The sequence below is a fragment of the Lindgomyces ingoldianus genome (genome assembly GCF_010093535.1).
Source record: "Lindgomyces ingoldianus strain ATCC 200398 unplaced genomic scaffold BDR25scaffold_1, whole genome shotgun sequence".
Lineage (NCBI taxonomy): Eukaryota > Fungi > Ascomycota > Dothideomycetes > Pleosporales > Lindgomycetaceae > Lindgomyces > Lindgomyces ingoldianus.
This window is the reverse complement of record NW_022985162.1, coordinates 1,501,334-1,528,687: the sequence shown is the minus strand read 5'-3', so window position 1 is coordinate 1,528,687 and position 27,354 is coordinate 1,501,334. Positions and strand designations below refer to the sequence as shown.

Below are 27,354 nucleotides of genomic sequence, written 5' to 3'. Positions count from 1 at the left end.
TCTTTTTTTCCTTCAATATATTGCCACTTCGCTTGGTTTGGTCTCCCAATCTGGGCTCATGCTTTTTATAGCCCCTCCTAACCTCGTCGATACGACTCTCTGGTATATACAAGAGGCTCTGTCCTTCTCCATGGGCGCAAGCCGATTTTGGAGAATATTGATGGGTATTTTACGGAGCGGGAGTAGACCTACTTTGAACTAGTCTTGAAAGCGCGCTAATTCTTGCCACCTCCCTATGCATAGTAGGGTACTTTGTCTGGCCGAGGAGAGTGTGTCATAAAGATATAGTGTGTGCTCATGGGACGCAAGGCGAAGGACAAACTTCTGGGTGCTTCAAAGGGGTTTTCAGCAATTCCGTGGCGATTTCCTCCCAGATTGTTCCAGTTCTTTCTAGTACATCCAGCCCTTGGCAATATAATGAACCCAACATATTAATTCTCTGCGTGAAGGAGTCCCCGGCGGCATCACAATGGTATTACGAGGGGGCAATGTTCAGAGAGCAATTGGGAAGTAGAACTAGCACTGTTATTGTCCGGCTTGATCTTTTAAAGCCGACTCGAAGTTAAGATCAAGCGAGCTTGCTCAAGAACCTCATAGTGAACAAGCGATATCAGGATTTGTGGTTTTTGTAAACCCAGCCTGTATTAACGTTCTGATTTACTATCAAATGCAATTCGGAAGCAACCAACAAGAAATTAGTAGCAGGATAATAAAGTATTAAGACAAACCAGGAGAAACAACAGAAAGGGGGCTATCTGCAACTCCACTAATGTCTGTGAGAGAGACGACCCCTCAGCTAGCGGAAGGGCGAGGATTGCACCAGCCACACACCCCGCGTCCGTTCTTACATCATCGTACTATCTAGGATCACATCAAACTTTCGTAACCCTCTTCTGTGAATATATCACCACTCTTCTCAATTTGAGTTCTCAAGCCAAATCCCCTCGACCATGCCCTTCCTGCAAGTCGGATATAAGAAAATCCATTACACAGACTCCCAGCCTGACAACCATGAAGTGCGTGAGACATTCATCTGCATGCATGGTCTCGGCTCCTCGCAAGACTACTATCACGCGATAGCGCTCGGCCTGAAAGCCCACCACTTCCGATGTATTACCTTCGATACGACGGGCGCGGGGCGGTCGCCGTACACACAGGTTGAGCAGAGTATTGAGAGTCTGTCGGATGATATAATTGGGATTATGGACAAGTTAGAGGTGTCCAAGGCTATAGTGGTGGGGCATAGCATGGGAGGGTATGTCTGCATACAAGGTCAAGGTAGGGATGCTAATTTTAATGAATAGTATCGTAGCAGCGAATCTCGCCGCGGAACGGAACGACCGTGTCGTTGCAGCGGTGCTCATCGGACCCGTATATCCTAACCCAAACGTAATCCCGGTGTTCGAGAAGAGAATAGAGACAGTGACGAAAGAAGGCATGGAAGCTATGGCAAATACCGTGCCTTATGGAGCCCTAGCGAAGGGTGCATCTCCTCTCGTCAGGGCATTCATTCGCGAACTGCTCCTTGGCCAGGACCCGGCAGGTTATTGCAGCAATTGCCGCGTTATAATAAATGCTAAACCTCCAAATTATGGCAAGATTTCCGTCCCGATATTGCTACTCGCCGGCGAGGAGGATAACTCTGCACCACTAGAAGGCTGCACGAAGATGTTTGAGGAAATTGGGACTGGCCAGAAGAAGATGGAAGTCATGAAGGGTGTAGGGCACTGGCAGTGTGTTGAGGCCTTCGAGGAAGTGGGGAAGCAGATATTAGCCTTCTATCACGATATTCAATGATGCGATGGAGTTGGGATACGGATCCGCAGAGAAAAAGCAAAAGTGACTGCATCCTTGGCGCATGGCACAGGGAAGGAATCGGGGACATGCTAATCCTTCGGCCTGATACAAGGGCCAAGGATACGGTTTGAGGCTCCTGACTTCAAGTGCATTTGCAGCGGTCTTGGTAGGACTGAAGACCCTTATCCAACTCTGAAATTGTGTTCTACACTGCTAATTAATCAGGACTTGTTTAGATATTGCAGAACGTCTCTCTCGGTAGCATTCTTCGCCTTCTTCAATTGCTTGCTCCTGATTTCGAAGCGTAAGGCTACTGAGACCGCCTTGGATGCATCTGACTGGCCGGCGCGAAAGCCTGTGGTGTTGTGCGCCCTTGTGACAACATCATTCGTCAAGTGTTTTAGTGCAAGTCTCTCCCGAATGCGTGCATTAAGAAGCCTTGGCGGTTGGACACATGGCGTATGCAGCGGGTAAGCAGTAAGGCAAGGGACCGAATCTCGATTGCGCCAACCTCTCATAGTCCTGCTTCCACGTTCCTCCAAGCCTCAATACGTCTTTTTTTCGTGGTTTATCGGCTGCGAGTGGCGACACCGTGACTGTCGTCTTGTCTAGTCCGAACACCTCTCAGCTGCCTCCACGATGTCGTGCGTGGGGCGCTATTCGACGGACTTGAGACCCTTGAGGCTTGACTGCACGGTTGGGCCTGCCGACGAACGGTCCTGGTGACTTGTGGCCGATGTCGGTTGGGCGCTTGATTCGGTCCCTCTCGTCCGTTGCGTTGGCGGTGTGAAGGTCGAAACGAGGCTGTTACTTCATTCGACACGCCTCACGCCCTCATATGCGCTGCATCGCTTGATGGACGTCGTCACAGGTCTACCTAGAGCTTTGTGCACAGAGATCAGGCTCGTGTCCGCGGGGGGGGCATCGACATTTCTGGCATGTGAAAGAAGCAGCATCCTCAGCCCTCCTCGTGTACGGCATGGAATATGATATAACGCACGCCTAGATTCCACAAAACGTATTCCGCACTGCACTTAGTTTTCTTCTGCAGCTGCACTATTTCTACTACATTTCCAATTTCCCTTATCCGAGGATTCTCCACTCTGCAGCGTCCAACACCTAAGCGGTGAACTCAGCGAACTGACGCTTAAACCCGTGAACGGTGCCTCTGATCGTGCAGATTTGCGCTTCCCTCCCACACCTTGAAGCATCTGGGCCAACCAACAGCCTGGAGATCCTCGCTTTAGTCGTTTAGACTTACCCTCCTTTAGTCACACCTTGAACACACTGCGTCTCTTGGCACCCTCGACCTGTCCCGGCTCCCTTGCGCATTTAAGTGATTGGTGTTTTCCTTCTTTATCTTTTCCGTGGCATTCGTCTTTATCATTCTGATTTCCGGGTGCTGAAATGGCTTCGACCACTTGAATGTGTTGTTCAAGCTGGAGAAGGTAGGTGAGGTAACACTTACCCAACATAACATCCTCCCATGATCGTTACTGACCAGCAGATCAGAGAATGGCCCGATAAGGAACACTACAATACCTTTTCCGTTTCCCTCACCGTCCGTCAATCTCTTGATCTCATCCCTCTCACATGCGCCAAACATGGATCACTACCGAGTAGACAGTGGATTCGATGGATCCTACTGCTCCAATCTCTCCGAACCGGGACGACCTCTTTTGCTTCGAAGCAACACGGCCCCTACTCGTCGTCGCAAACCTAGGAAGATATCCTCAGAACCTAGTCCTAACTCGCAGTCCCCCGACATAGAGAATCAACGACCGGCTTCTGAGAAGCGCTTGAGCGGATTAAGAAGATCTGGAGAGCCACGCCGGATATCCATCGGATCCTCATCCGAACGTTCAACAATCCGTTCACGTAGACAAGGTGGTGGATCTAAGCCCTCCTCTCGTCGGACTTCCTGTACGCTCGTCGACCCATCACGACCAACCCGACATTATAGAATCAAAAGCTCCCAAACTGTCCCATCAACGAACCGTGACGTCGACGATGTTCTCGCCCTTCACTTCCGTAGTTGCAGCCTCTTCCAAAACCCTACATATCGCTCGGGCCATCATCTCCACGGTTCCATTTCCGGATACGAAATTGCAGACGTAGGGACCTTCTCGTCACGAGCTGTCCCCGTTTCAGCCCCTGCGCCACAATCAAGTGTCGACGCCATCACTACTTCGGAATCCCCCAAGCAGAGTGAAGAGACGATTGAGGCTGTGGAGCTCCCCAGCACTACCATGCACTGGACGTCGCCGAGTACGAGAAAAAGAGAGTACGAGAAGATTGATCGAGCGAACAGTGGAATACGAGGTCTCGTGAGGAGGATGCTTCCGAGATGTGTATCTGGGCCTCCACCGCCAAGATTTTATGAGAAAGACATGTCTGACGTGGGGAGTGTGAGGAGATATCGAATGGATATTACAGAGACGGATCACGATGAGGCGGAGCAGAAGAACATGGCTTTGCTGCGACATCAGCAGTGGATGGTAGAGAAGAAGCCATCCACGGAGACTACGAGCCCGAAACCGAAGTGGTGGACCTGTTTCTAAGACGAGCACGAGTATATCACGGCGGCACGAATCTGCATTTCTGAGCAGCAGCATCATGAAGGCGTTATACGATACCCACGCACATGAATCTTGAATCATGTACATATCTGCGTTATACCTTATCAGAGTACGAATTGGCTTTAGTTTATTCCCTTCGTTGCATATATACCAAGTACAGTGGAGGAGGACTTGAGGTAATAGGAAGGAATTGAATCAGACATTGCACAAGTAGGAAAGCGAAAGCGCATGTTTGTCGTTCCAAACTGTGAAGTAGTATTGACGTTGCATGGATCTTTGCCTTGTTCTACACTCGTTATGATTGTGATGGTTTCAACCAACAGAGAGATCTAATCGAGGCGCCCCAATATGTACCAAGAAATCTAGCCACTGTGTAAACACCGATCGATTCGTGTCGTCTCATCTCATCATACATCGTCCTCTGTATGCAATACTTCAACGCTTCTCCAAAAAACCTCCATTTATCCACCGTTCTATCAAGTGCGGGTATATCCGATGTCGCCGCCTCGGTCGGTGCATACGTACTCGTGACTTATAGCTTCGCCTCCTCCTTTAACGTCCCTATCTTCAGCTTCGGCGCATACTTCTTCAAGACGGTCTCGTTGTGGTACTATTCAAACTACTCGTCAGCAAAGTATCCTCCCAGCACCTTTGCACCCAACACCCAGATCTTAGGAAATATATCTAACTACAACTGAACGCAACTTACCTTCCAAAATTGCTTACTAGCATCCTTCCCCCCCACTCTCTTCAAGATCTTCGCACCTCCCGGATGTTCGTCTACGAAACTCGCCATCCCGTATACGGCTCCATCGATGATGATATAAAGACCATTGTCGACTGTATTATGCTCAGCGACTTGTTTCGCAGTTAAGGGCTCGGACATTGCGATGGCTGCGGTTGGGGTGGTTAGAGACGGATAGCGTAGGGTTGCAGATTGGAAAAGGAGTTTTTTGTCTAATTGATTAAGAGGAGGATGAGGGATTGCTGTGGAGTTGATGGAAGAGATATAGACGCTGGAGGTAGAGGAGGAGGAGAAAGAGGAGGAGGAGAAAGAGGAGGAGGAGAGAAAAATACGGGATGTAGACCACCAGCGCAGTTGACTCGGTTGGAGTGCTTGCGCTGGAGATGACGAAGATGAAATGCCGAGGTTGTGGGAGTGTGGCGTCAGCAGCTTTCACCCATGCTGTGATTGGCTTCCGGAAATTTGGGTGACATGTGGCTTGCTATTCCGGGGCCACCGTGTTCAGCATGCGAGGATAATGAAGTAGTTACCAGTTGGGAATTGGTTGATGTGATGCATGATACCAGTTAATGAAATCAATGCAACGTCCTCGAACATGGTGTTACTTTTCAGGTTTACAGCATCCATTATTCTATTCGTGCAAGAAATGGGACAAGATACCGAAATGCACTACGAGTTCCTTGATCAGTGCATCCTACATCAAAAGATAAGTATGCAAGAAGAATGGTTGTCAACTGGGTATTAGCTGAATCAGCCTTGGTGCAGCCAGAAAATCAAGGGAGTTTAAAACAGAGTTAGAAAATGGAAGGAATGATAAAGAGTAAGATCCATACACCGCCCATACATGCACATAGAAGATCCCAGCCCTTCATAGCCTTGAAAAGCATAGTTACATAAAGCATACCTACATTAAGTATGTGTACCGAAACTTATACGCCCGTGGAAAACCCATCCCTTTCCCTAATAAGACCTCTATCCTATCCAACTGAATGCGGTTAATTTGGTCCACCTGCACCGGCTTCTCCTTTGCCCTCGCCGCCACCGAACCAACCTGCAATCCATGAACCCCGATTTGCAGCCTTTCGTGCTCGCATGGCTTCTTCTTCGTTCTGGACAAGACGCAGAGGGCGCATTTGCTTGCCTGTCATGACACCGCCAGCTGAGGTGTTGGTGTGTCGAGGTGGGCTAGGAGCTTCGACGCTCGACGCACTATCTCCCTCCCTCTCTTCCTGAATGGATACGCCGGTAGATGGGACTCTGGATCCAGCGTTACTTGCTTGATTAGCCCCAATCGGGATACCAAAAAACGAATTGCGCGGGGACACTAGGCCAGGAGATGTCTGACCAGGAGCCGCGGCTGCAGGCGGGTTGCGATACATGTTATTGACAACGTTGGCAGCGGCAGGATTCGGCCATTCAGAGGTGGAGCGTCGGTGTGAGTAGCTCCCACTGGACATCCTAACGGACTGAGAACGCTGCAGAGGAATGCTTGGAGCTGTTGAAGGGTCTTCATTGACAGTGCTAGTGCTGGTTCCGCTAGGGGCTTGTATTTGACTGATTGGACGTGGCTTATTCCGACCTGCCCCCATGGCGACAGACTTGGCGCGCTGCAGAAGGGATGGCTGTTCGTTTTCCTTCGATGGAGGCGGTGGAGGAAGTTCTTTGTTAGTGTTAAGACCCTCGGCAGCATCGTCCGTGCCTAAGACAGACTCAAAGCCTTGATAAGTGAGGAGGCGGCCGATGATCTTGTTGATATAGAGGGTTAAAGCCTTGTTCTGGTCTTTCAAACCATTCACTTCGGCTTCGAGTCGGCGAATGGCATCGCCATCAGCGCCTTCTGCGGATTCGAGTTCGTCAGCAAGACTGGTGGACGGACCGTTACGGGACGGGGCGCGTTCCTCGGGATGGGACGTGTGGCGTAAGAAGTCGCCGCGACTAAGATCTCCGTTGAGGGTCTTCTCACTGAGGAGGAGTTGGAAGCTCTCATTATCTTCCATGAGGCGGGCATTAGTCATCCGGGTCTCAAGCAACTGTTTCTCGAGTTCTTGCATGCGACCTCCACCCGCATTTTCCATTTCAACAAGCTTGATTTGTACCTCGGCTAGCTCGAGGCGCAAGCCCTCGATGATCTTGTCCTTCTGGTGGATAAGCTTGGAATTGTTTCGGGAGTTGCTTCGTTGTATCGAAGACGGAGGTGCAAATTGGCCGGAGCTTTCGAGGTTTTGCGATGAACTGTTGCGAGAGGGATTGTTGCGGAAGCTCGCTGTGACATGTTAACGGCTGATTCGACAGCATCAAGCATAGCGGACATGGTAGAAACTCAGTACTCACATGTCCGTGATAAATGGCCTTCCTCTCCGTCGCTGTTCTGGACATTCTTCATCGCCATTGTCTCCTTCAACCGCTGGATCGTCTCTTGCATTTCCTCCTCCTTAGCCTGCGCTTCTTCCTTGTCCTTCATCGTCTGTGCGCGCTCTGCCTCATAGATACCCTCGAATTCGCGCTGCTGCCTCGTGAGCTCCCGCTTTTCGTTCTCGAGCACCTCGACCTTCTCCTCTTCTTCGTGCGCTCGCTCCTCGAGCTGTGCCTGTTCCTTGAGCGCATCGTCTAGCCTAGAGTTGAGGACGTCGACCTGTTTCTGACGCTCCTCTGCCTCCGACTCGGCTTTCTGTAACCGCTCCTTTAGATCTTGCAGATAGGCCGCTGCTTCTTCGCGGGCGTCGTCACCTCCATCATCGACCTGCGACGAGAGCGCTGACGGCGCGCCTGGCTTCCTGACCGCAGCACGCGCAGAGACGGGTGTGCCAGTGTTGCTTGACCTGACTGACCGTGTCCTCTGTACGCCGTTGGGTGTGCTTGTTGGTGTAGCGGCTCGGGCAGGGGTGCGGTTTGCGATACCAGGAGAAGCTGACGATCTCGTTGCGGAGTCCCGCCCGGGCGTGCCTGGCGGGGGTGGTTTTCTCGCTGTAGTCGACGACATGTCGCTCTTGTTCGCGGAAGCTGAAACGTTTGTCTATCGCAACCTCGGTCTGCTGTTGTCAACGGATATTAGGAAATGATGTCTGAGCTGAGATCTCTGCTCCAGAAATAGAAAACAAACGGTTGTCGTGAACAGAGAACCTGTTTCCCCACCTACGCAGACGTGGCTGAGGGCTTGGCACAGTTGAAGAGACACCGGGTTGCTTTTGGACAAGACGTCAGGTCGGTGTTGATCTGGAGATGCAATGCGACGTGTTGACGAGGGTAGAAAAGTGGCAGTGTAACGCGGTCGTGGCGTTTCATGGGGGTGTTTCGCATAAAATCACCGTTACTTTCTCCCAAGTACCCTGCATTAGCTGCCAAGCCAGTTCTGGCCTCATTACGAGAGTTCTCTAGCGCCGGAAAAGGAAGGACAGTCACTCTCACCACAAGCAGACATGAATCTATCGAAGAGTCAACATTTCTAGAAGTAATCAAGGTGATGAAGTCCTCCCCCAAAATCGCACCCCAAAGTTCTTCGTCACTCTGATATCAGTGAGGATTTATGCTAATGAATCCAACATCAACCGCGTCCCCTTTATGACAACTGAACCTGCTACGCCGCTCTGGTGATGACCCTGACGCTAAGACCGTGGTATTTCGGGAAGAAACGTGGTGTGAACATGTTTCCGTGACACGTTGATTCCTTCCTTCTGTCCCTCGTGCTTTCTAAGGCAACACGTGCTACCGCCGCTGCTAATCCTGGATTCACGACCGCAGCTTTGTGATCTTCCCGCTCATGAAGGACTCAAGCAGTCTATATATTGTTTCACAATTGCATGCAATTTATATCCGCCACCTCTGCGAATGGCCCGCGGCCTAATATCACTTTAGTAATACATTTGTTCGTCTGAATTCAAATTATTCTCCACCCCTCCTTTATATCTTCCTCTTACCGAATACCCGGAATCTCTTGACTCCTCCGTCCGGTATGATGACTAACTTAAGGTGGCTATACCTCTTTCCCTTGACTTCCCTTAGGACGTCTTGGCCATACTCATGCTCTTTATCCGGTCCTGTCTTCTGAGGACTGAGAACCTCAACCCAGCCCGCATCATCGTGCTTGGGGTCCCTTTCGAAGTCTCCGGCGAAGACTTGTACCTTCTGTGGGAAATTGCCTCGGAAATGGGCTGTATCAACGACGATACGGTCCACCTCCCCCTTCGCACCGAGCCGCACAATGGTCCAATCCGTATGGGGGCCTCTCGTCCTCTTTGTCTCCCATCCATCTCCCATGTCCTTCCCCCGCCCCGGAAGAAGCAGGTTATCTTTCGTTCCGAAATGTTGATCCGAACAACTGATCGCCACGCCACCCATGACTGTTGCAGACAGCTCGAACACTTCATCCACACTCTCTGGGAAAACCGGCACTGCATTGCCATACAGCCTGAACCGAGCAATGCCACCATCAGGATACATCAGCAGCCTGACATGCGTATATGCCTTATCTGTGAGCTTTTCTAGCATCCACCCATGCCTCTGAGTCGGTCCACACTCCTGTTTGCTCAGTATCGTTTCCCATCCCGCATACTCGGCCTTCTTTACCTCCTCGTCTTTCTCATTGGCAACGAAGCAGCCTTCAACAGCGACTTCTGGGGCATGGTTGCCATTAAAGAACGCAGTATCAATCTCTACCCCTGCGACTTTACCACTGGCAACACCAAGGCGGATGACGACCCAATCAGCGGGGTCTGTGTTGTGGCGTCGTGTCTCCCAACCATCGTACCAGGCGCCAGCATGAGTAAAGACACCTGGCTTGCGCACTGGTGGCGTTGGTGTGATAAGGTTTGAAGCGCTGGCAAACCACTCGTCGCTGAATGAGAGAATTTGTGACCCCAGGGAAGCGGAGATGAGATCTATAAACTGTCAGTAAATTGCTCGGCTCGTCGAAGCTGGGGCTTAGAAATGGAGCTCACCGGTGTACTGGGATTTGAACGTGGAGTCAATCTGATCAATGGGAATGACGCGTGTCTGCGAACTAGAATTAGAACTTGCAGTCTCCGTGACCTCGTCAGGGGAAAGGGTGCGGATTTCCATAGTCCTAGGTAAGATATGGCGGTTCTTAGATTCAATCGACACTGTGCTAGACCGAGCAAAAGGGCATTTGGGAGAGCAAAAGAAAAAAGTGAGGGGAGCACGCGAGCTTTCGTATGAATACACATTTGTACGGCGGGGTAGTGGGGTGCCTCCGAGAATGGCAATCCGGAGCCCGCCGATCGAAGGGAGCTAGGAAAGCACCGATACCGCAAGGGAGAAGGTGAGATTGGGAGTTTTGGAGAATGAGATTGTGATGAATGACCTGAAATTTCCTAAGTGAGGCCTGGCCTCTATGGTGACAAAACGAAAGGTAAAATACACGTCCTGGTCGGATATCAAGCATGAAATCTAAGAGAGGAATCGCGAAAATAGACTCTGGTTGCAGGTCTTCTCGAACGTACATGAAGGATCCAATTCCGTTGCATTCCTATGCAACTATCTTAGGTAGAGATATATAGAAAGATTTCCCTCTGACCGCTGAATTCCCATGCGCCTTAACGGATGCTATGTGCCACGCTGAATCCAATTCATCCAAGCTCATAATCATCCCTACTGCGAGCTGGACTGCCTGTCCTCTTATTGCCGCTGAGTGCCTCGCACGATGCTGCGGCTTGTTTGCCATTTTGTTGAAAATGCCGCTGGAGCAAATCTCTATCTTCAACTATAATTTTGCTCTTCCCACCGAGTATCATTATATAGGCCTCCACCATTCTTGTTTCCGCTGAGATCTAGCTTGGAGAGAAACTCTGGTGGCACAGTGGGAAGGTACTTCCTTTCTCGCTCTTTATTCATGCCGCCAAATCCAGCACCATAGCTTATAAGCATATCTGTGGAGGTGGGAAGAGAGAAGGGTAACATGTACGAAGGATCGAGTAAAAGATCGTCTGGAGCGTCGTCTCTCTCGTCCTCCGAATTTCTTGACGGAGCAGGAGAGGGCGAGTTAATTGGCTGAGAAGTTGGTTTGACTGGCGTTGACGGTGTTGACTCGGGAGCCTTTTGCTGAGGGTTGGGAGACGCGCCTAATGACTCCCGGCCTCTCCTCGCAGCCTTCCGCTCTGCGGCAGCCTTTTGTAGATTGGTTATATATTTTGAGGCACCCTTCGACAGTCCCTTTTCGCCAACTTCAGCCCTGTAGTATTTTGCTGCGTGAAGCAACTGTTGGGGTGTCAGCCGAGGTAGCTGCTGCAACGTCCCAATCAGAGACTCTATGTCCTCGCCCAGTGAAGAGAAGCATTGCAGCCATTGTAACAGTTGGACGAGGGGCTCGAGATGGCGCTTTGCTAACTCCACCGTGTTATCGCCTGTCGATGTCATGGAACCGTTCTCGAAATGCTCTGGTTGACGATTGTTCGATCGCGCCCAGTCTTCCAGTGTGGAAACGTTCATTCGGATTTGCATTGCTTTTGTGCGTGCAAGGTATTTCCGATTAGACATGATGCGGTTGAAGAGCTCCGCCGAGAGCCAATAGGTTAATTGTGAGAGAATTTGTGCAGTGATAACAGAGTGGATGTCGTACAGATCAAGGACAAAGAGTGTCGATGAGAGGAGCGACGTAATATTTCGAGGTGAAGGCTGCATTCTCCGCTTAGGGGAGGGGGGACGGAATCGCTTCTCAAGAGGCTCGGGTGGCTTGACCTTAGTTTTTGTTCGAAATATTTTCCATTCGTGCTGGAAGTGAACGTCCTCAAAACCAGGGATGGTCTCATGGTCGAGCATGGCCTGGTCCAGACATTTATCCATCCTGCGCTCTGCGTCGCGGATGATCAATATGAAAATCTCATTGATGAGTTCCACTAACTGTAGCTGAAATTCAGTAGTCGCTTGTACAAGACCAGCATCTTTCTTGAGGTAGTGTAGTAGAAGGGTAGCATTGGACATCCAAAAGGCTAGGATCGTCATGTCCCATTGGTGCTTTTCCACGACATCGTTGATCTTGTCCATGGCAGAGATGAGAAGTGTCTCTAAAAGCTCCGGACTGGAGTGGTAGAAGGCGTAGCGAGCGCTGAGGAATAAAATATTAGCGGGTACGGGTTTCTGTGACGGCGATCGCTGAGGCGTCATATTGGTGATGATGATGTTAAGAATGCGTTCTAATTCGCTCTCCTGGAACACAAACATCTGGTCGTTGAGACACCGATCCCAGACAAACTCTTGCGCTTCTTCCTGTTCCTCAGGCGACTGGGGATGTTAGAGTCGTCACATAATCACCTGGAGTGTGTGCTTACCTCTGGCTGCTCGTCGAGGCCCAGGTTGCCCAAGTCAACTTCGAGATTGATGGCACTCTCCATCATCATTCGACGTTTCATCTCGTTTTCGGCCATCTCTTCCTCGAAACGGTCCTGCGAGAAGCCAGAATTGTAGAAGTCATCTGCTACACCTGCGTTGCCGATGGTGTAGCCACTTTCATGAAGATAATCAGAAATTTCGCTGTTCGGCTCTACAAAGTCAAACGCGGTCCTTCCGGTCGAAGATTTGACTTCAGGGGAAGCTCCGTGCTCCAGAAGGAGTTTTACAATTTCTTTGTGTCGGTTGGTCATAGCCCACATCAGTGAACTCCAACGGTTCTTATCCTGTTTGTCGACGTCGGCTCTGGCCTGAATCAACGTTGCCACAACATCTTCGTGCCCAAAGCAACTTGCGTAGACTAGCGGAGGCGTCCCCTCGGCATCAACGGCGTCGATGTCAATGTATTCTCTAGCCTTCCCATTGAGGAGCCGCTGAACACGGTCGTTCTCTCCGTTTGACGCTGCAAGAGTCAACAAACCCTGGAGGGCCTCGCGTTTCTCATCGTCAGACAGCTTTTCGTCGGCCACTACTTTTGCCTCATCACCGTTGCCGGAATTGTCATTTTTCAGCCGCGCCTGGTGTGCGAGCATCTGAACCAACCGACTGTCGCTGTCCTCCAACTGCTGGATGTCCTCATCGCCGCCAAAGGTAGGGTCATCCAGGGATAGGTTGAAGCTTAGCGGTCTCGCAGGCATCGGAGTCGTGAGGAATTGCGATTGTCCTGGGTGGGCAGTTAGAATCCCTCAGGTCAATTGCTACTAGTTACCACGCTCACCTTGCCACGCATCATAAATCTCTGTTTCTTCTCCCATAATGGGTACCGCTCTCCTATCATCCAGCGAGGTAGGAAGATCTGAGGGCAGTTGTCGAGGCTTTGGTGGGTCGCCTGTGTAGGCATGCTCTTCGGTTGGGGAATCCATGATGCAACATTGGAAGGAGCTGTTCCGCTAGTGGGCTGCGTATATTTGTGCACTAGGGCGTATGGACGCTCTACCGCCTAAACGCACGGCTATCTTGTGTCTTTCGTGTGTGTCGAAGGGGGACCAGTCCGCAGGTCCTGGTAGGGCTGCAGTGGAGGACTCGAGGCACAGGCAGGATTCACCACGCCACTGTACGCGGGTCGGGCCGGTCAGTCGGAAGGCAAGCCCATGACGAAGGCAGTGAATATGTTGGGCTGGCTCAAGGAATACGAAGCACCAAAACCTGAAGCTCCCTTGCCAACGAGACGTGATGTCGTCTCGGTGATGGTTGCTGCCGACCTTGGCGTGCCCCAATCAGCGGGGTGGTCGCAGGCTTCTCTTTATGGTTTGGCGGGTGCTTACATGAGGCTCCGCATTGAAGCTTGTGGTGGCTGAACCCATCACTAAGCACAGGCAAGCACAGACCGACCATCGTCATTCTCGCGCCTCCACGGCTCTGGATGTGAAGTTACTCTCCATCCCTTCGGAAAGCCGTTGACTATGAGCGTAGCGAAGCCCCTCTGTCCGTGACTTCTCCATCCGGAATCTGTATACAGCAGCCCTACCCGCCACAGACCATGACTTGACCTCGAGGGTATTAGAGATTTTGGACCATGGTTATCCCGGAAGTGGACTCGGCACGGGGATCAAGCTTCTCGCAGATACCCCCGAGGCTGTTGGAGCTTCCCAACTATATCTGGGATTCAGAGATAGAGCCTTTCCACTCGGTACGCTACTCCTCCAATCTGAAGGACCTTCCCGCTTATACACTTCGCATAGTCTTATGATAACTGGCACTTCTTTGGAGTCCAGAAAGCTACGCGCGAGCGGCCCATCTCTAGAGGTCCCAACGCGGTCAATTCATCGAAATCCCACTCTCCTGACTCAAGCCGCCCGGCCCTTTCTAGAAGTCATAAATCGTCTGGGAGCGATGTCAGCGCCTCCACAAGCCATACCGATGCGATAGACCTGCCTAAAGATAGACCTGTAGTATGTCGCGTATCTCGCCATGCCCTGCGCTTGGAACGTGAATTCCAACTTTCAAAGGTAAGCTAGTCGTGGAAGAGGAACCCACCCTGACTCCGCGGAGACTTCTTTCTGTGGGTGGGATACCATCTGATTTTGGCAAGCGTCCACCCGCTCTCCATATGTCGACTCCACAAGAGTATCTGCACTACGTTTAGCATTGACAACGCTTGAAAAATATCTTTAGTCAAGCAAAGCGCTAGTGCAGAACGTCGTGAACATTGTGGATGCTTGTCAGAATTTGTTGGCCATCGTGGAAAGGTCAACTCCCCCTGAGAGGCGAATGCTTACGATTACCAGCTTATTGTAAGTCGCTCCGACCCGGACTGCAGGCACTTTGCTCGCCCTATTGAGTTCCTGAGATTGCCTCCGAAACATGGGAACTCGGAGCCTTTGGTCGTCAGCATTTTCGAAGCTCCTGGCCCAAATTATTTGAGAGACATAGTGGAATTTGGCCCCAACGCGTATAGGGTGATTGGCAAGGATAATAATTGGGAATTCGCGCCGTTCCGTCCAGGGCAAGAGGGGATTCCCCTTCTTATATTTCTTGACTTCGCAGTTGGAGCTACCGAATGCCTAGAAATTCTCCACCATGGCAATCACTTGGTATGCTCTTGTTTTTTGTCCCGTCGTCAATGGCAACTCCTACTTAAGGAAAGCACTGCCAGAAGTATTTCTCAAATCTATGCTAATGAAACTTAAACTCAGACCCACGGCGAGATTCGCGGAGATGCCTTCCACTTCAATCACGAAAATGGCGTCGTTAAGATGATCAATTTTGGGAGCGGTTCCAGGTCTTTTGAGAATGGCTTAACGAGTGCGGGATGGTCCACCCTCAGTCGCGAAGTTGGTGTGGAGGTGAAGCTCTCATTTATTGCTCCGGAACAGACTGGTCGTCTGCCGGCTGAGCCTGATAGGTACGTCGACAACGATAAACAAGGTACCTTTCTAATGTACAACAGCCGGACCGATATTTACAGCCTGGGGATATTGTTCTACTCGATGCTGTGCTCAGAGCTTCCATTCGTAGGAGAGAACACGACACCTCTCGATGTGATGCAAAACGTTTTAAGTAAGCGAATACCCCCGGTTTCCTCGAAACGAATGGATATCCCAGAAGTCCTATCTTCCGTTATCCAACGCATGACTCAGAAAAATATTGAGGAAAGATATTACTCAACATCAGGCCTGAAATACGACCTTATTCGAATTCGAGAGCTCTTGTCGGAGGGCGATAGTGAAGGCTTGAAAACGTTTCAAGTCGGCACGAAGGACATTAGCTGTTTCTTTAACCTGCCTCTGAAGCAAATTGGGCGCGAGAACGAACGCAAGATAATTGTGGATGTAATCGAACGCGTCTCCAAACGTCGGCGACATTCTCCACGTTTTGGCAAGGGTTTCAATAGCTTGAGCTCCAGTTCCTCTTATTCAGACCCTCGGATGGAGACTAGCCAACTCGACGATATTATCTCCGACAGTGCGAGCTCTAGAGGCTCCGACAGCAGAATAAACAGTGTATCTGGGCCTGTGTTCATGGATGCAGCCAGATCGATCCAGCAAAAATCGCAAGACAGCATGGCCCAGTCAGAAGGTTCTATTGCAGAGGACACTCCAGAAACGCGGCCGTCATTGGGATCCCGATTCTCGGGCGACGCCCGGCCCTCCAATAATAGCATAGACGGCTCTCTATCGTTGTCGCGTTCAAATCAGACTGTTGCGTCGGATGGCTCAGCATTGCGTAGGAATGCATCCACTGCTTCGAGGCTAAGACGACGGACTCGTTGTGAGGTCATCACGATTGCGGGGGCTACAGGTCTAGGAAAATCCCGTCTAGTGCAGAGCATACAGACCGCAGCCCGAAGTCATGGCTACTTTGCTTCGGCAAAGTTTGGCCAGGCAAAAAAAGGGCCATTTGAACCCATCCTAAAACTGATGTCATCCCTATTCCGACAAATATTTTCAGAAGCTGACGTGTCGACTGATTTTCACAACAATCTCAGGAACCTTTTGAAGAATTCAGGTGTTTGGAATGTCCTTCACACGTATCTCGATCTCCCGGAGTGGTTACTTTCTGCAGGAGGCACTCCGCAAACCCCGCAACCACGAGATGTTTATATGACCAAGCATTGCCACCGACGGGCATCCTCGCCTGCAATACACTGCGGAAGCGCAGGGAATACTGCGGCAGATTGGCTTCGTTCAGGTATTTACACTGTTTCTGCACTCCCCCGTAACTACCTGAAACTAACTCTCGATTCTCAGGCGGTTCCTCAAAATCCTCTCGATTTATGAACACGTTTCTCGAGGTTTGTACTAAAATTCCTGTCTCAATTTACCTTCAATTACTTACAACTGCAGGTCCTGCGTCTCTTAGCTATGCAGAAAATGTGCATATGGGCCCTGGAAGATTGCCAGTATTCGGATCCTGAGAGTGCTGAACTCATTCATCACATTGTGCAAGCCAAGCTTCCAATAACTATGATTCTGACCTATCGAGAAGACGAGGCTCTAACTAAAGAGCTACGGTCCCTCTTGCCCATGACAACCAAAATACAATTGTTGCCGTTCACTGAGGCGCAGACAGCTGAGTATGTGGCGGAAACTTTACACCGAGACCAAGAGTATATTCTCCCTTTAGTTGCCGTCATCCAAGAGAAGAGCAGAGGGAACTTATTCTATATCCGGGAGATCTTGGATACCTGTTATCGAAAACACTGCGTGTTCTATTCCTGGCAGGAGACTGCATGGCAATTTGACCTCGACAAAGTCTTTGAAACGTTCGAGAGCCCGGAGTATGGATCTTGTATCAATTATGGAGACGTGATCGCCAAACGTCTGCAGGAGTTATCCTCGCCCGTTCGAAAGCTCCTTGCCTGGGCCTCCCTAGTCGGCGGGGCCATATCATTCCACCTGATGAAGAAGCTGCTAAACGCTGAGACAGCCCCCAAAGATGCAGCCGGACTTCCAACTCTACGTGACTCCGAGGACCCTGTCTCTGCACTTCAAGGGGCTTTAGGAGCGTACATTCTCATGCCAGCAGATGATGAGGACAAATTCCGCTTTTCACACGACCGGTATGTTGGAGCAGCTATGGATTTAACAGAAGTCCATTGGGATACGAAGATGATGCACTATGTTCTTGCGAAAGTCATACTGGAGGAGAGTTTCCAGGACGAACCCGGTTCGAAAGCTCTCTACATGCGGAGCCGGCATATTTGTCTAGCCGTCGACCTGATAAAATCAAAGGAAAGCAAGAGGGCACCGTTCCGCGACGTGCTTTACCAAGCCGCAGAGACCGCCTGTGAGTCTGGCGCTAGATCGACGGGGTGTTTCTACTACGCCCATTGCCTGCTGCTTCTCCAAGAGGATCCATGGGATGAGGGGAAGCCCGACGTTTCCTATCAAGAGACACTACAGCTATTCGTGAGATCTGCCGAGTGTTATTGGCACCAGTCAATGTTCGACGAGGCTCTAGCTTTGATCCGGACAACGTTCAAAAAGGCAAAAGATCCTGTCGATATGGCTAGTTCATTCATCTTGCAATCCCGCGTTTACGCCATACGAGGGGATAGCTTCGGGGCTTTTCAGGCTCTGAAGGACTGCTTATCCCTGGTAGGGAAACCAATTCCAGATACCACATGGGAGCAATGCGATGCCGACTTCCAGGAACTTTGTGCACTGCTGCAAAGTATGGACAAAGAAGAGCTGCTGGCAAGGCCAACCTCCGAAGACCGCCTGGTAATTACAATGGGTCCAGTTTTTATAGAACTTCTCAGCGCTGCATTCTGGAGTAATTCGTTGCTCTTCTACCAAGCCACTTTGAAATTGGTTGGAGCACATTTACGCCGGGGAAATTTTTCACAGGCCGCACTCGGCTATGTTCACCTAGGCTCGATTGCCGCTGGTCGCTTCAACATGATTGAGTTTGCAGTTGAGGCTGGTCATATTGCACAGCGAATGTTTTCCATGTATCCTGATGATCACTATACCTTTGGAAGAGGCCAGACGCTGCAGTCGTTGTTCTTAGGGCACCTTGAATCTCATGTAAACGATCAGATCCCTGCTCTGAATGGCAAGTACACCTTTTTGCTTCTGCATCTATGTTTCTTCTGTTCCCTTATCGCCATTGGCGATTCCAAGCTGGCACCGAGCCCTGAAATATGGCTCGACAATTCAAATCGTGCTGTAAGGCGTTACTTGCCTTTAGCTAAACGCACTCTAGTACTAGATATTGGCCTACGATTGATATTGGAATGCCTCCGAACTAACGTAATGCAGATGCAATGGAAGCGTCTGTAATGGCCGGTGACCGCATCCTTTCTCTCCTCAATTTGGGCGTAGTAGCCCACTTCAAGCAGATGGCCTCACACGATCTTGCAGAACTCGAAGCGTGGATTGACGAAGCTCCGCTAGAATTTCGGAACTGGCAACGAGATCTCCGAGGAGGTGTATTCTTAATTGGAGTGAGACAGTACGCGCGTGCCTTACAGGGGAAGACTGCGATCCTGACAACGGATGTCTTGTCCGACCAAGAACACAACAGCTCAGCGTACCTCGAATTTCTGGAGAATTCTGCAAGCAATCCCAAACGCCCGAAGACATTTTATCTTAGCCAAAAATTGCCAATCTTGGTGCTATACGGACACATTCAGGCCGCAGTCACCCTAGGCGAGCAATTACTTCCAATGATAAATAGTTTGTGGTGCCAGCGGATGGTCTACTCCAATCTCTTCTATCTCTCTTTAGCGTACCTTACGCTCTTGAGAGAAAACCCAGAAAGTCGCGAAGCGAACCGCTACCTAGAATTCGTACAGGCTGCAGCCAAACGAATGGAAAACTGTAGTGTCATCAACGATGTCAATTATCGCTGTTGGATTTCGCTGCTTCATGCTGAGCTTGCTTGCTTCCTAGGAGACGCCTCGGCTGCAGTACCCCACTACGAAACAGCCATGGACCATTGTGAAGTCCACAGCTTCACTCTCGACCAAGCACTTTCGTTTGAGCTATATGCAGAGTTTCTTGTTCGAAAGAAGGCCCTACGACCCGCTCGACATGTTCTCAAAGACTGTATATCAACTTATCGAAGAGTATCAGCCTGGGGCAAGGCCAATGCTCTTACTAATAAGTTTGAATGGCTACTACGCGGCACAGCGTCTCTGAGCACCATGGATGTAGCTGTGCAAACCACTATCATTGATACTGGAAACACACCTTATCGACTTGAACAGAATGAGGACCAGGAGGCTCGGCTCTTGGGAGCAGAGAGTGCTGTCGATAGAACGCATGCATGGATTGCGCCCGGTTCCGCACCCGCTTCTGGAAAGCGACCTGATGCTCAACAAGATCTCCAAAGTGGCTTCTCCGCAGTGGGTTTAGATATGCTTGACCTTGCGTCGCTTCTCGAAAGCCAGCAGGTGTTATCGAGTGAGCTGAAGATCGACAAGCTGTTGGCGAAGATGGCGGAAATCATCCTGGAAAGTACCGGAGGAAGTCTGTGCGGGATCGTCATAGAGGACAGCCAAATCGAGTGGAGCATTGCGGCAGTTGGGACGCCTGACGATGGTATCACTTCTTTCCCCGGCGGCCAACCATTAGACACTGTCGATGATCAAGTTGCAAGACAAATAACCCTTTATGTTCTGCGCTTCCGAGAGCACGTCTTCGTGCAGAACCTTCTCGAAGACGATCGTTTTTCCAATGTGTCAGAGTCATATCTGAACCGGAATCCGGATGGAAAGGCCGTGATCTGTGTCCCTATTATCCATTCGGATCGTATGATTGGATCGATTTATGTCGAGGGTGCGCCAAATTCCTTTACAGAGAGAAACACGAATGTTCTAAAGTTGCTAACATCTCAAATTTCTATCTCCCTCGCAAATGCGCTCTTATTCAAAGAAGTCGAACGAGTATCAGCAAGCAACAAAGCGATGCTCGAGATGCAGAAACGAGCGCTTGCACAAGCCCGAGCAGCCGAGATCAAGGCCAAGGAGGCCGAAGCAATTGCAATTCGAAACATGAAACTCAAAGAGGAGGCTGCAAGAGCAAAGTCGCTCTTCTTAGCAAACGTCTCCCACGAACTTCGGACCCCACTGAACGGAGTCATTGGCATGAGCCAGCTCCTACAGGCCAGTCCACTAAACACCGAGCAAGCCGGTTACGCAGACAGCATAAGAGTTTGCGCTGATACTCTGCTATCGATCATCAATGATCTCCTCGACTATTCGAAACTAGAGGCGGGGAAGATGAATGTCATCTCTATGCCTCTATCGCTGAATGAAACGATCACCGAGGTTGTCCGAGCTCTAGCATATACAAACGCTGAGCGAGGGCTAAAAACGGTCGAGCAGCTGGAGCTCAATCCAGAGATATTAGTTATGGGAGACCCAGTTCGGCTTCACCAAATCCTGATGAATCTCTTGTCCAACAGCTATAAATTCACGCATAAGGGATCTGTTACTATCCGTGCTGTAGTCGACCAAGAGGCCGACGATACGATCGACGTCACCTGCAGCATCATCGACACTGGCATTGGCATCCCCGAAGAACAAAAGAAGAAACTTTTCTTGCCATTCAGCCAAATCGAATCATCAAGTTCGAGAAGCTACGGTGGCACTGGTCTAGGCTTAAGCATCTGCAAAGCGCTTATAGAAAACGTGATGGGTGGCAAAATCTGGCTCGAAAGCACTCCTGGAGTTGGAACAAACGTCTCTTTTGCTCTCCGCTTCCAAAAGGTGCCGATAGCCGAAGCTGCCAATCGTCATTGGACATCCAGGGAGCCGGACCCTATGGCGAAGTTCTCGAGTCAGGAGAATAATGGCCATAAGCGGTCGTCTGGAGAATGCATTGATCTGTCGAAAATTCCGCGGAACGAGCTCAGAATTTGCATTGCAGAGGACAATCTCATCAATCAGAGGATTGCAATTAGCTTTGTGCAAAAGCTCGGCTTCAAGTGCGACGCTTACCTTGATGGTTTCAAAACTATCGAAGCGCTTGAACGAGGAATCCGGAATGACCGACCTTTTCACCTCGTGTTGATGGACGTTCAAATGCCTCACTGTGATGGCTACGAAGGTAACCGATTAGTTCCTATCAATTAGACGAGACACTGACAATGAAAAGCGACACGATTGATTCGCAAACACGAGGACCCCGCCATCAGAAACATTCTCATCGTTGCGATGACTGCTAGCGCAATTCAGGGGGATCGCGAGAAGTGCCTTGATTCTGGCATGAACAACTATCTAGCCAAACCTGTACGGTAGGTTTCCCGATTACCTTTTCGTCTTTTGCTTGGATGGTTTCTGATCGTTTACTAGGGCGCAAACTTTGAAAGCGTTGCTCGAATCATACCTGTCAAAAGAGCAGGACGATGTTCCAAATCTGGAGCAAGAAGCTAATAAGATGGTCAAGGATGCGCTATCGCAAGCACAAAAGCAGGACAATGCAGGAAAGGATATGGGCAACGAACGGAATGAGGATCGAAAGGAGCATTCTCGGCCCCGATCCGTGAGGATGAACACAACGCAGCGATTTATCCGAGAGACGGGGACTACGAACAGCAATTCCGAAACTAACTCGAAGTAGATCGGGGAACAGATAGTGAACGATACCACGATGACAGTTGCTGTAGGCTTTTTTGTTGGATCCTACATATCATTGTCAGGAGGTCTTTTGTTAAATCATTACGACTTTAGCAATGGAGGCGATTGCATCGCATGGCGCTTCTGACTATATCCATGAGTATATAGGATGGATTTTTAGGGTGGTAACGGGAGGCAGGTTTTGTCAGGTAACACGAGCATATATGGATGTTAGGTATTCGTTCCATACCAGCGCGTGTCATTGTAAACAGGCATTGGGGACTTGGTAACACGGATGAACGTCATTTCCTGGAATGAGAATCCTTTTTATATACTGATTCGTATTGCAACAGCAGTAGTATGGGATAGGGTGCCTCTCCACTTTTACGAGATGATTATTGGTACCAATTGCATGCGAGATTGGCTTCGATTAGTCTAGCCAATCGCTAACAGCCTTGCCGTACTGTGCAACTGTTGACTTTGCAGGGGACATACGTATAGAACCAAACTGCCGCATCTAGAAAGTAGAAGTTGAAAGAAGCTTTTTGGTAGCATGTTTTACGGTTCAAACCTATCAGCCCAGGCCCTCACAGCCCCGTCTTAGCGTCAGCACTTATCCCAAACCAGAAATTACCTCGGCTGCGGGAACTGGGATTTGTCGACTCGGCCAGCGGAGCTCGAATCTGCAAGAGAGGGGAAGCGGAGTTCTTGAGCATCAATTCATCCCCTGCTTCAGTTTACTTCTCGAAATCAAGTCTATCTACTTCAAGTCTACTTGGTCAACATATCACGACCTTCAACGTCGAGAATGGCATACAAGAATCCTCTTCTTTTGGCGACGGCAATTGCGCATGGAGTGCTGAGCTTGGGACATACTGTACGTCTTCGTGCCCATTTTTACGAATCTTACCTCTCTTAAATGTTATATATCATGGAATCTCCGGACTTCAACTGATTTTCTACGTAGACGAAAGGCCTTGAGCAATTCAAACATCCCTCTCTCAACACCCTGCCTAAAACCCTCCTTGGTGCCTGCAAGGCAGGATGGTATGAAGGCAGCATCTTCTTCGCCATCATAGGTAAGGCGTCTTTCTATGCTGCTATTCCCCTGCAAATTTTATTTATCCCAGCCACTTGAATGGTCTCTTTTCTACATCTTTGGTTTGTAGCGTGCTGTCTCGTCTAGCGTTCCCCCAATCCCATCCTTCATCCTGTCGACTCCCGACGCTGTCCTAACATATGAACTCTACTTCACTTCTCCGTCAATCTGTTTTTCTGCCTTCTTAGCTTTTACCTTCGTTCGATTCGAGCTCCTCCCTCTTTCATTCCGCACCCTGTTAGCATCACACTAGTCCACATCCCCCAAACCGTGCTCCGTAGACCTTTTCACTCATCACCTGTCTACCGCAACCCCAATAGTCCCCATTCCAGCATCTCCCTTTCCTTAGCCCATCCCACTAACCCCATTGAGGCATTCTCAACTACAAATGGTCGCAAACCGGCCTCGTCGACATGTCGGACAGGCTCATCGCCTCCCTCATCTCCGTGCTATGCTTGGGGGCTGGCGTCAGCTATTACCGTAGTGGCGACAAACCGTCGGCAGTTACGCTCTCGCTAGTTGCTATTTTGCAGGGGGTTGGTGCTAGAATGGGGACTTTGTAGATTCATGGGTTTGTTGCCTTTGGGGGACAGGTACAGAGTGGTCAATTGTGACAGAATTTCAGAGAGACAAGTTCAGAGTTGCAAGATCTAGCAACAGGAAAGGGGTAGAAGAGTTGAGCGAAGAAAGAGCGAAATTATTTTCACAGTATTAAGCTACCAGTGTTCTGATCTTGAATGACTCCATTGGCGCCTCGCCGTATGGGTATAAAACTCCATCCCCATCATTAATTAAACATTACCCATAAACCCACGTGCCATCCATGCCAGGCCAGCTAGAAACAATAATTCTCAACCATGGCTTAGAGATCTGATCAAAGAGTTCTTCAAGTCACTATGCTGAGGACATCAAGAACCTGCCATCGACGACTCCTTTCAGTCCACCTCTCCCCTCTAGTTCTTTCACTTTTTCAGCTTCTTCTCGGACACCTTAACTGGGAAACGCCTTCCCTTGTCTCCCAATACAGCCCTCAGCCTCTGCAGATAGTATTCACGCGGAGACTTAGAGCCGTCCGCCTTAAACTCATCATCAGCGAGCTGTTCCAACCGCATCACCACCATCTCCAGGTCAGCTTCTAGGTCCTCAGCCCAGTTGCTCTGCTCACCAACCCCCTCTCCCAACTTCTCCACCCCCGGTCGCAGCACTTCAGGAGTAGGGAACGCCATATACTCGTCAATCCGAGGGTTCGTCCTCGGGGAGCCCAGCTTGATTGGAATGTTGCCATACCGCGAATCGTCATCGTTGCCATCTTCACCTACACCAGACGACTTGGTAGCAGGAGGAGGGGTACCCAAATCCAGTTCGAGAACGCTAGACATCCTCTCATCCATCTTGAGTTGCGCGAGACGGTCTCCGATGGCGCTGAGACCGCGACCACGGTATTTCCTGATGCTCGGGGAGGGGCTGTTGAATGGTTCGGGCGTGTTGACCGGTGGACTCGGGAGGAGCGCGGCGTCGGCGGCCTCGTTGTGGTATTCTTGGATGGGCAGGAGATGCTGGGTGATAGCATTGAGGTCCATTTCGGACGCTGCATCGATATCCTGAGTGGCTTCGGTACGGGGAGTCGGGTGTGGTGGAGTTGGTGCGCCGGAGGAGCTGAAGGGCGTAGTGTTGAAGCCCATTGTTGATTGTTCTCGTGAAGTTGTCATGGAGGAAACAATTTCTATACGGCACGGCTGTGCGCTCAGGCAATTTGAAAAGGGACTTGTGCTAGGTGGTGGGTTTTTGTAAAGGGCGGGGTGTTCTTCCGTGGATTTTGAGGTGACCAAGGGTTGTGCGTGGAGTCGAAATATAGCTGGGCGGAAGTGAGGGCGCTGGTGGAAGAGTTTAGGTGATGCTGGGTACGCGCGAATTTTCGAATATCCGTGTTCAAAGTCCTCTTCGCCGCCTTTGCGCCAAAACGAAACCCTCCCAAGTTTCTCAGCCCCACATCCTGTGGTTGTCTTGTTGCAGGTGAGAGCTGATAAGGACCAGCGTCTGGGGCCGTGAACGCGTTTTGGCGCGCACGTGACGCAGTTGCGACCTGTCACTATGCCGTTGGGAATTGGAATGCCACCACGCTCTCACTTCAAGCTATACGCTAATATTCACTGGGCTGTCACTAACCATGCTCTTCACTATTTCCAGCACCGCTGATATGCTATCATCAAGCCCTTTCCTCATCTTCACTGTCGCTTCTTCTGGATATCGTTGTCCGCGCTCTTACGACATCAAGCTCAGAAGGGGTTCGAAAAACGGACGTGCTGGAGGGTAAATCATGCAATGCAATAGGCACTCCACCTTCCGCCATAGTACTCCAATGATCGCTAAGTCTTGATGGGACTGGCGAAGCCTGTTCACTTCCCGCGTTTCTTCCTTTCCTTCCCAACCTCTTGCACACCCATGGGACGAAATTGTAATACCCTCCACAGGCGAAGACGCCAATCCAAAGGATTAATTCACTACCATAGATGACGAGTCCGAGAACATCAAATGTAGGCTGAAAGAGGACCGAGACTAAAGATGTCAGATCGCCCATCGCATCAATGCCCACGAATATGAACGAGATACCGCGAACTGTGCGGTGGATATAGATGTCCCAATAGTGTCGAAGCACCCCAGCAGCTAGCAGTACAGCTGAAAGCACCGCCATGAGGGTCAACGGCCATTGCAGATGTTGATGTTTCGCGATTCTCAATGAGAATACAAGAGCAACTTGGATTCCACCCATGAAGACGGCGATCGGAGTTACGACAACGAGGGCGCGGAGAACGGTCCACTTCTGCGAGCCCAATTTAGCCTGGATTCTTCGGTAGTACAAGAGGCACTTGGATAGACGCACTCGTTCATAGTAGTAGCACTGAATCCAAGTGGCCAAGCTCAAGAAGGTTAATATCTGCGGCTGGATCCGGAGCGCGACATTGAAGTCCTCCACGATGTTGTACACGCCTAGCGGCACGCCAGCCCAAGCCCAGAGCATCATCATGGTCGGTTGCAGGCCGGTGGCATTGTGTCGTCGCCAATTTATTATGATCTGGGGTATCAACTGTTCCGTTCTCAATCCTTCCGATTCCAGCTATCGATGAGGGAGGGAGGTGGATGTACCTGGACAGACCAGCACACCTACAGATTCCATGAGCCTCCATTGCGAGAGGTTCGGAGACTATACCTACCGCGCCCATGGTCCCCAATACATTCGCCGCAACCGGGTTATCCATCGTCTTTCGAGTGTAGTCGTGAGGTACGCGAGGAAGCTGCAGGGAAGCTGCAAGGATCGGCGCCACACTAAATCCTGCACGGACGATCCTGTGACAGTCATTCCAAGCTTCTTGCATTTCAAATCAGCGTGCACAACGCGTATCCGTATGCCACACTCTTTTTATATATATATGTAAATATGGCCCCGGGTCTAGTGGAAGAGAAGAATGAAGAGCAGATAGAGACTGTGCCAAAGAGGCTTCCAAAGGGTGTGGTGTTAGGGCCGGACGGGAAGCCGTGAGTGCTTCTGTTCATGTTATGCGCCAGAAACTCGAACTTTGATCAGTTTATTTCTTCCATCCTTAGATGGGGTCTGACATGCTATAGCTGCCGCTCCTGCACCTCTGTCGCTTCCTGGTTCGCCATGGCCAAAAAGTCGCCCGCCAGTACCAGTTCCACCACAACTACTACCGCCACCGCCGATGTCCCTACCTACCCCCCCGACTGCCCCCCAGACGTCGAACAACTTGGTCGCTCCTCCTGGACCCTCCTTCACTCCATAACAGCGTCCTACCCTGTCTCCCCCTCACCACAACTTCAATCCGAAACCAAAACCTTCATCCACACCTTCTCCAAGCTATACCCATGCTGGTACTGCGCCTCTGACTTCCAGGCCTGGATGAAGGCAGACGGAAATGCACCAAGAGTGAGCTCGCGTGATGAGTTTGGGAGCTGGATGTGTGAGGCGCATAATGCAGTGAATGTCAAGTTAGGCAAGAAGGAGTTTGATTGCGGGAAGTGGGAGGAGAGGTGGAGGACTGGGTGGAAGGATGGGAGATGTGACTGAGCTATCTACCGCCAGAGTGGCACTTGTGAAAATGCTGTATGAATATACATGGGATTAAATATGTTGCATAGCGGGTATTTCCACTCCAGTACTAATCTAGGCATTGGGCGGCGTTAAATATAGGAATCCCAATCTCAACTTCAA

The 27,354-nt window shown here is 50.4% G+C and overlaps 11 protein-coding genes across 11 annotated transcripts; 5 read left to right on the top strand and 6 right to left on the bottom strand.

The window, feature by feature from the left end:
- Window positions 1-950: 950 nt before the first annotated feature.
- BDR25DRAFT_207305 (alpha/beta-hydrolase) lies at window positions 951-1,797 on the top strand (the record flags this gene model as incomplete). Its single annotated transcript, XM_033684523.1, has 2 exons — window positions 951-1,255; window positions 1,305-1,797. 2 exons carry the CDS (start codon window positions 951-953, stop codon window positions 1,795-1,797), a joined length of 798 nt encoding a protein of 265 aa, XP_033554672.1.
- Window positions 1,798-2,908: 1,111 nt separating this feature from the next.
- BDR25DRAFT_4278 (uncharacterized protein) lies at window positions 2,909-4,571 on the top strand. The gene is made up of 2 exons (XM_033698559.1): window positions 2,909-3,254; window positions 3,310-4,571. Exon 2 carries the CDS (start codon window positions 3,402-3,404, stop codon window positions 4,356-4,358), a length of 957 nt encoding a protein of 318 aa, XP_033554671.1. The 5' UTR covers window positions 2,909-3,254; window positions 3,310-3,401; the 3' UTR covers window positions 4,359-4,571.
- Window positions 4,572-4,636: 65 nt separating this feature from the next.
- BDR25DRAFT_250111 (cytochrome b5) lies at window positions 4,637-5,451 on the bottom strand. Its single transcript, XM_033686043.1, has 2 exons — window positions 5,086-5,451; window positions 4,637-4,986 (listed from the first exon to the last, which is right to left on the bottom strand). Exons 1-2 carry the CDS (start codon window positions 5,260-5,262, stop codon window positions 4,909-4,911), a joined length of 255 nt encoding a protein of 84 aa, XP_033554670.1. The 5' UTR covers window positions 5,263-5,451; the 3' UTR covers window positions 4,637-4,908.
- Window positions 5,452-5,799: 348 nt separating this feature from the next.
- Window positions 5,800-8,403, bottom strand: BDR25DRAFT_338564 (uncharacterized protein). The gene is made up of 2 exons (XM_033693290.1): window positions 7,453-8,403; window positions 5,800-7,384 (listed from the first exon to the last, which is right to left on the bottom strand). Exons 1-2 carry the CDS (start codon window positions 8,099-8,101, stop codon window positions 6,117-6,119), a joined length of 1,917 nt encoding a protein of 638 aa, XP_033554669.1. The 5' UTR covers window positions 8,102-8,403; the 3' UTR covers window positions 5,800-6,116.
- A 520-nt stretch (window positions 8,404-8,923) lies between these two features.
- On the bottom strand, window positions 8,924-10,253 carry BDR25DRAFT_275278 (Allantoicase). The gene is made up of 2 exons (XM_033687485.1): window positions 10,056-10,253; window positions 8,924-9,995 (listed from the first exon to the last, which is right to left on the bottom strand). Exons 1-2 carry the CDS (start codon window positions 10,174-10,176, stop codon window positions 9,019-9,021), a joined length of 1,098 nt encoding a protein of 365 aa, XP_033554668.1. The 5' UTR covers window positions 10,177-10,253; the 3' UTR covers window positions 8,924-9,018.
- Window positions 10,254-10,473: 220 nt separating this feature from the next.
- Window positions 10,474-13,717, bottom strand: BDR25DRAFT_250102 (uncharacterized protein). Its single transcript, XM_033686042.1, has 3 exons — window positions 13,238-13,717; window positions 12,402-13,183; window positions 10,474-12,354 (listed from the first exon to the last, which is right to left on the bottom strand). Exons 1-3 carry the CDS (start codon window positions 13,380-13,382, stop codon window positions 10,834-10,836), a joined length of 2,448 nt encoding a protein of 815 aa, XP_033554667.1. The 5' UTR covers window positions 13,383-13,717; the 3' UTR covers window positions 10,474-10,833.
- A 157-nt stretch (window positions 13,718-13,874) lies between these two features.
- BDR25DRAFT_338561 (uncharacterized protein) lies at window positions 13,875-22,318 on the top strand. Its single transcript, XM_033693289.1, has 10 exons — window positions 13,875-14,149; window positions 14,202-14,468; window positions 14,748-15,053; window positions 15,156-15,364; window positions 15,410-16,650; window positions 16,710-16,753; window positions 16,806-18,519; window positions 18,726-21,518; window positions 21,567-21,705; window positions 21,764-22,318. The coding sequence occupies exons 1-10, from the start codon at window positions 14,036-14,038 to the stop codon at window positions 22,029-22,031; spliced, it is 7,095 nt and encodes a 2,364-aa protein (XP_033554666.1). The 5' UTR covers window positions 13,875-14,035; the 3' UTR covers window positions 22,032-22,318.
- A 410-nt stretch (window positions 22,319-22,728) lies between these two features.
- BDR25DRAFT_275270 (uncharacterized protein) lies at window positions 22,729-23,809 on the top strand. Its single transcript, XM_033687484.1, has 3 exons — window positions 22,729-22,904; window positions 22,995-23,106; window positions 23,499-23,809. The coding sequence occupies exons 1-3, from the start codon at window positions 22,836-22,838 to the stop codon at window positions 23,687-23,689; spliced, it is 372 nt and encodes a 123-aa protein (XP_033554665.1). The 5' UTR covers window positions 22,729-22,835; the 3' UTR covers window positions 23,690-23,809.
- Window positions 23,810-23,867: 58 nt separating this feature from the next.
- On the bottom strand, window positions 23,868-24,553 carry BDR25DRAFT_299602 (uncharacterized protein). Its single transcript, XM_033689197.1, has one exon. The coding sequence runs from the start codon at window positions 24,515-24,517 to the stop codon at window positions 24,089-24,091; it is 429 nt and encodes a 142-aa protein (XP_033554664.1). The 5' UTR covers window positions 24,518-24,553; the 3' UTR covers window positions 23,868-24,088.
- Window positions 24,554-25,332: 779 nt separating this feature from the next.
- On the bottom strand, window positions 25,333-26,383 carry BDR25DRAFT_207285 (PQ loop repeat protein; the record flags this gene model as incomplete). The annotated part of the gene is made up of 4 exons (XM_033684522.1): window positions 25,333-25,947; window positions 26,008-26,211; window positions 26,271-26,288; window positions 26,330-26,383. 4 exons carry the CDS (start codon window positions 26,381-26,383, stop codon window positions 25,333-25,335), a joined length of 891 nt encoding a protein of 296 aa, XP_033554663.1.
- A 116-nt stretch (window positions 26,384-26,499) lies between these two features.
- Window positions 26,500-27,333, top strand: BDR25DRAFT_275262 (mitochondrial FAD-linked sulfhydryl oxidase ERV1). Its single transcript, XM_033687483.1, has 2 exons — window positions 26,500-26,660; window positions 26,751-27,333. Exons 1-2 carry the CDS (start codon window positions 26,563-26,565, stop codon window positions 27,208-27,210), a joined length of 558 nt encoding a protein of 185 aa, XP_033554662.1. The 5' UTR covers window positions 26,500-26,562; the 3' UTR covers window positions 27,211-27,333.
- The last annotated feature ends 21 nt before the right edge of the window (window positions 27,334-27,354 follow it).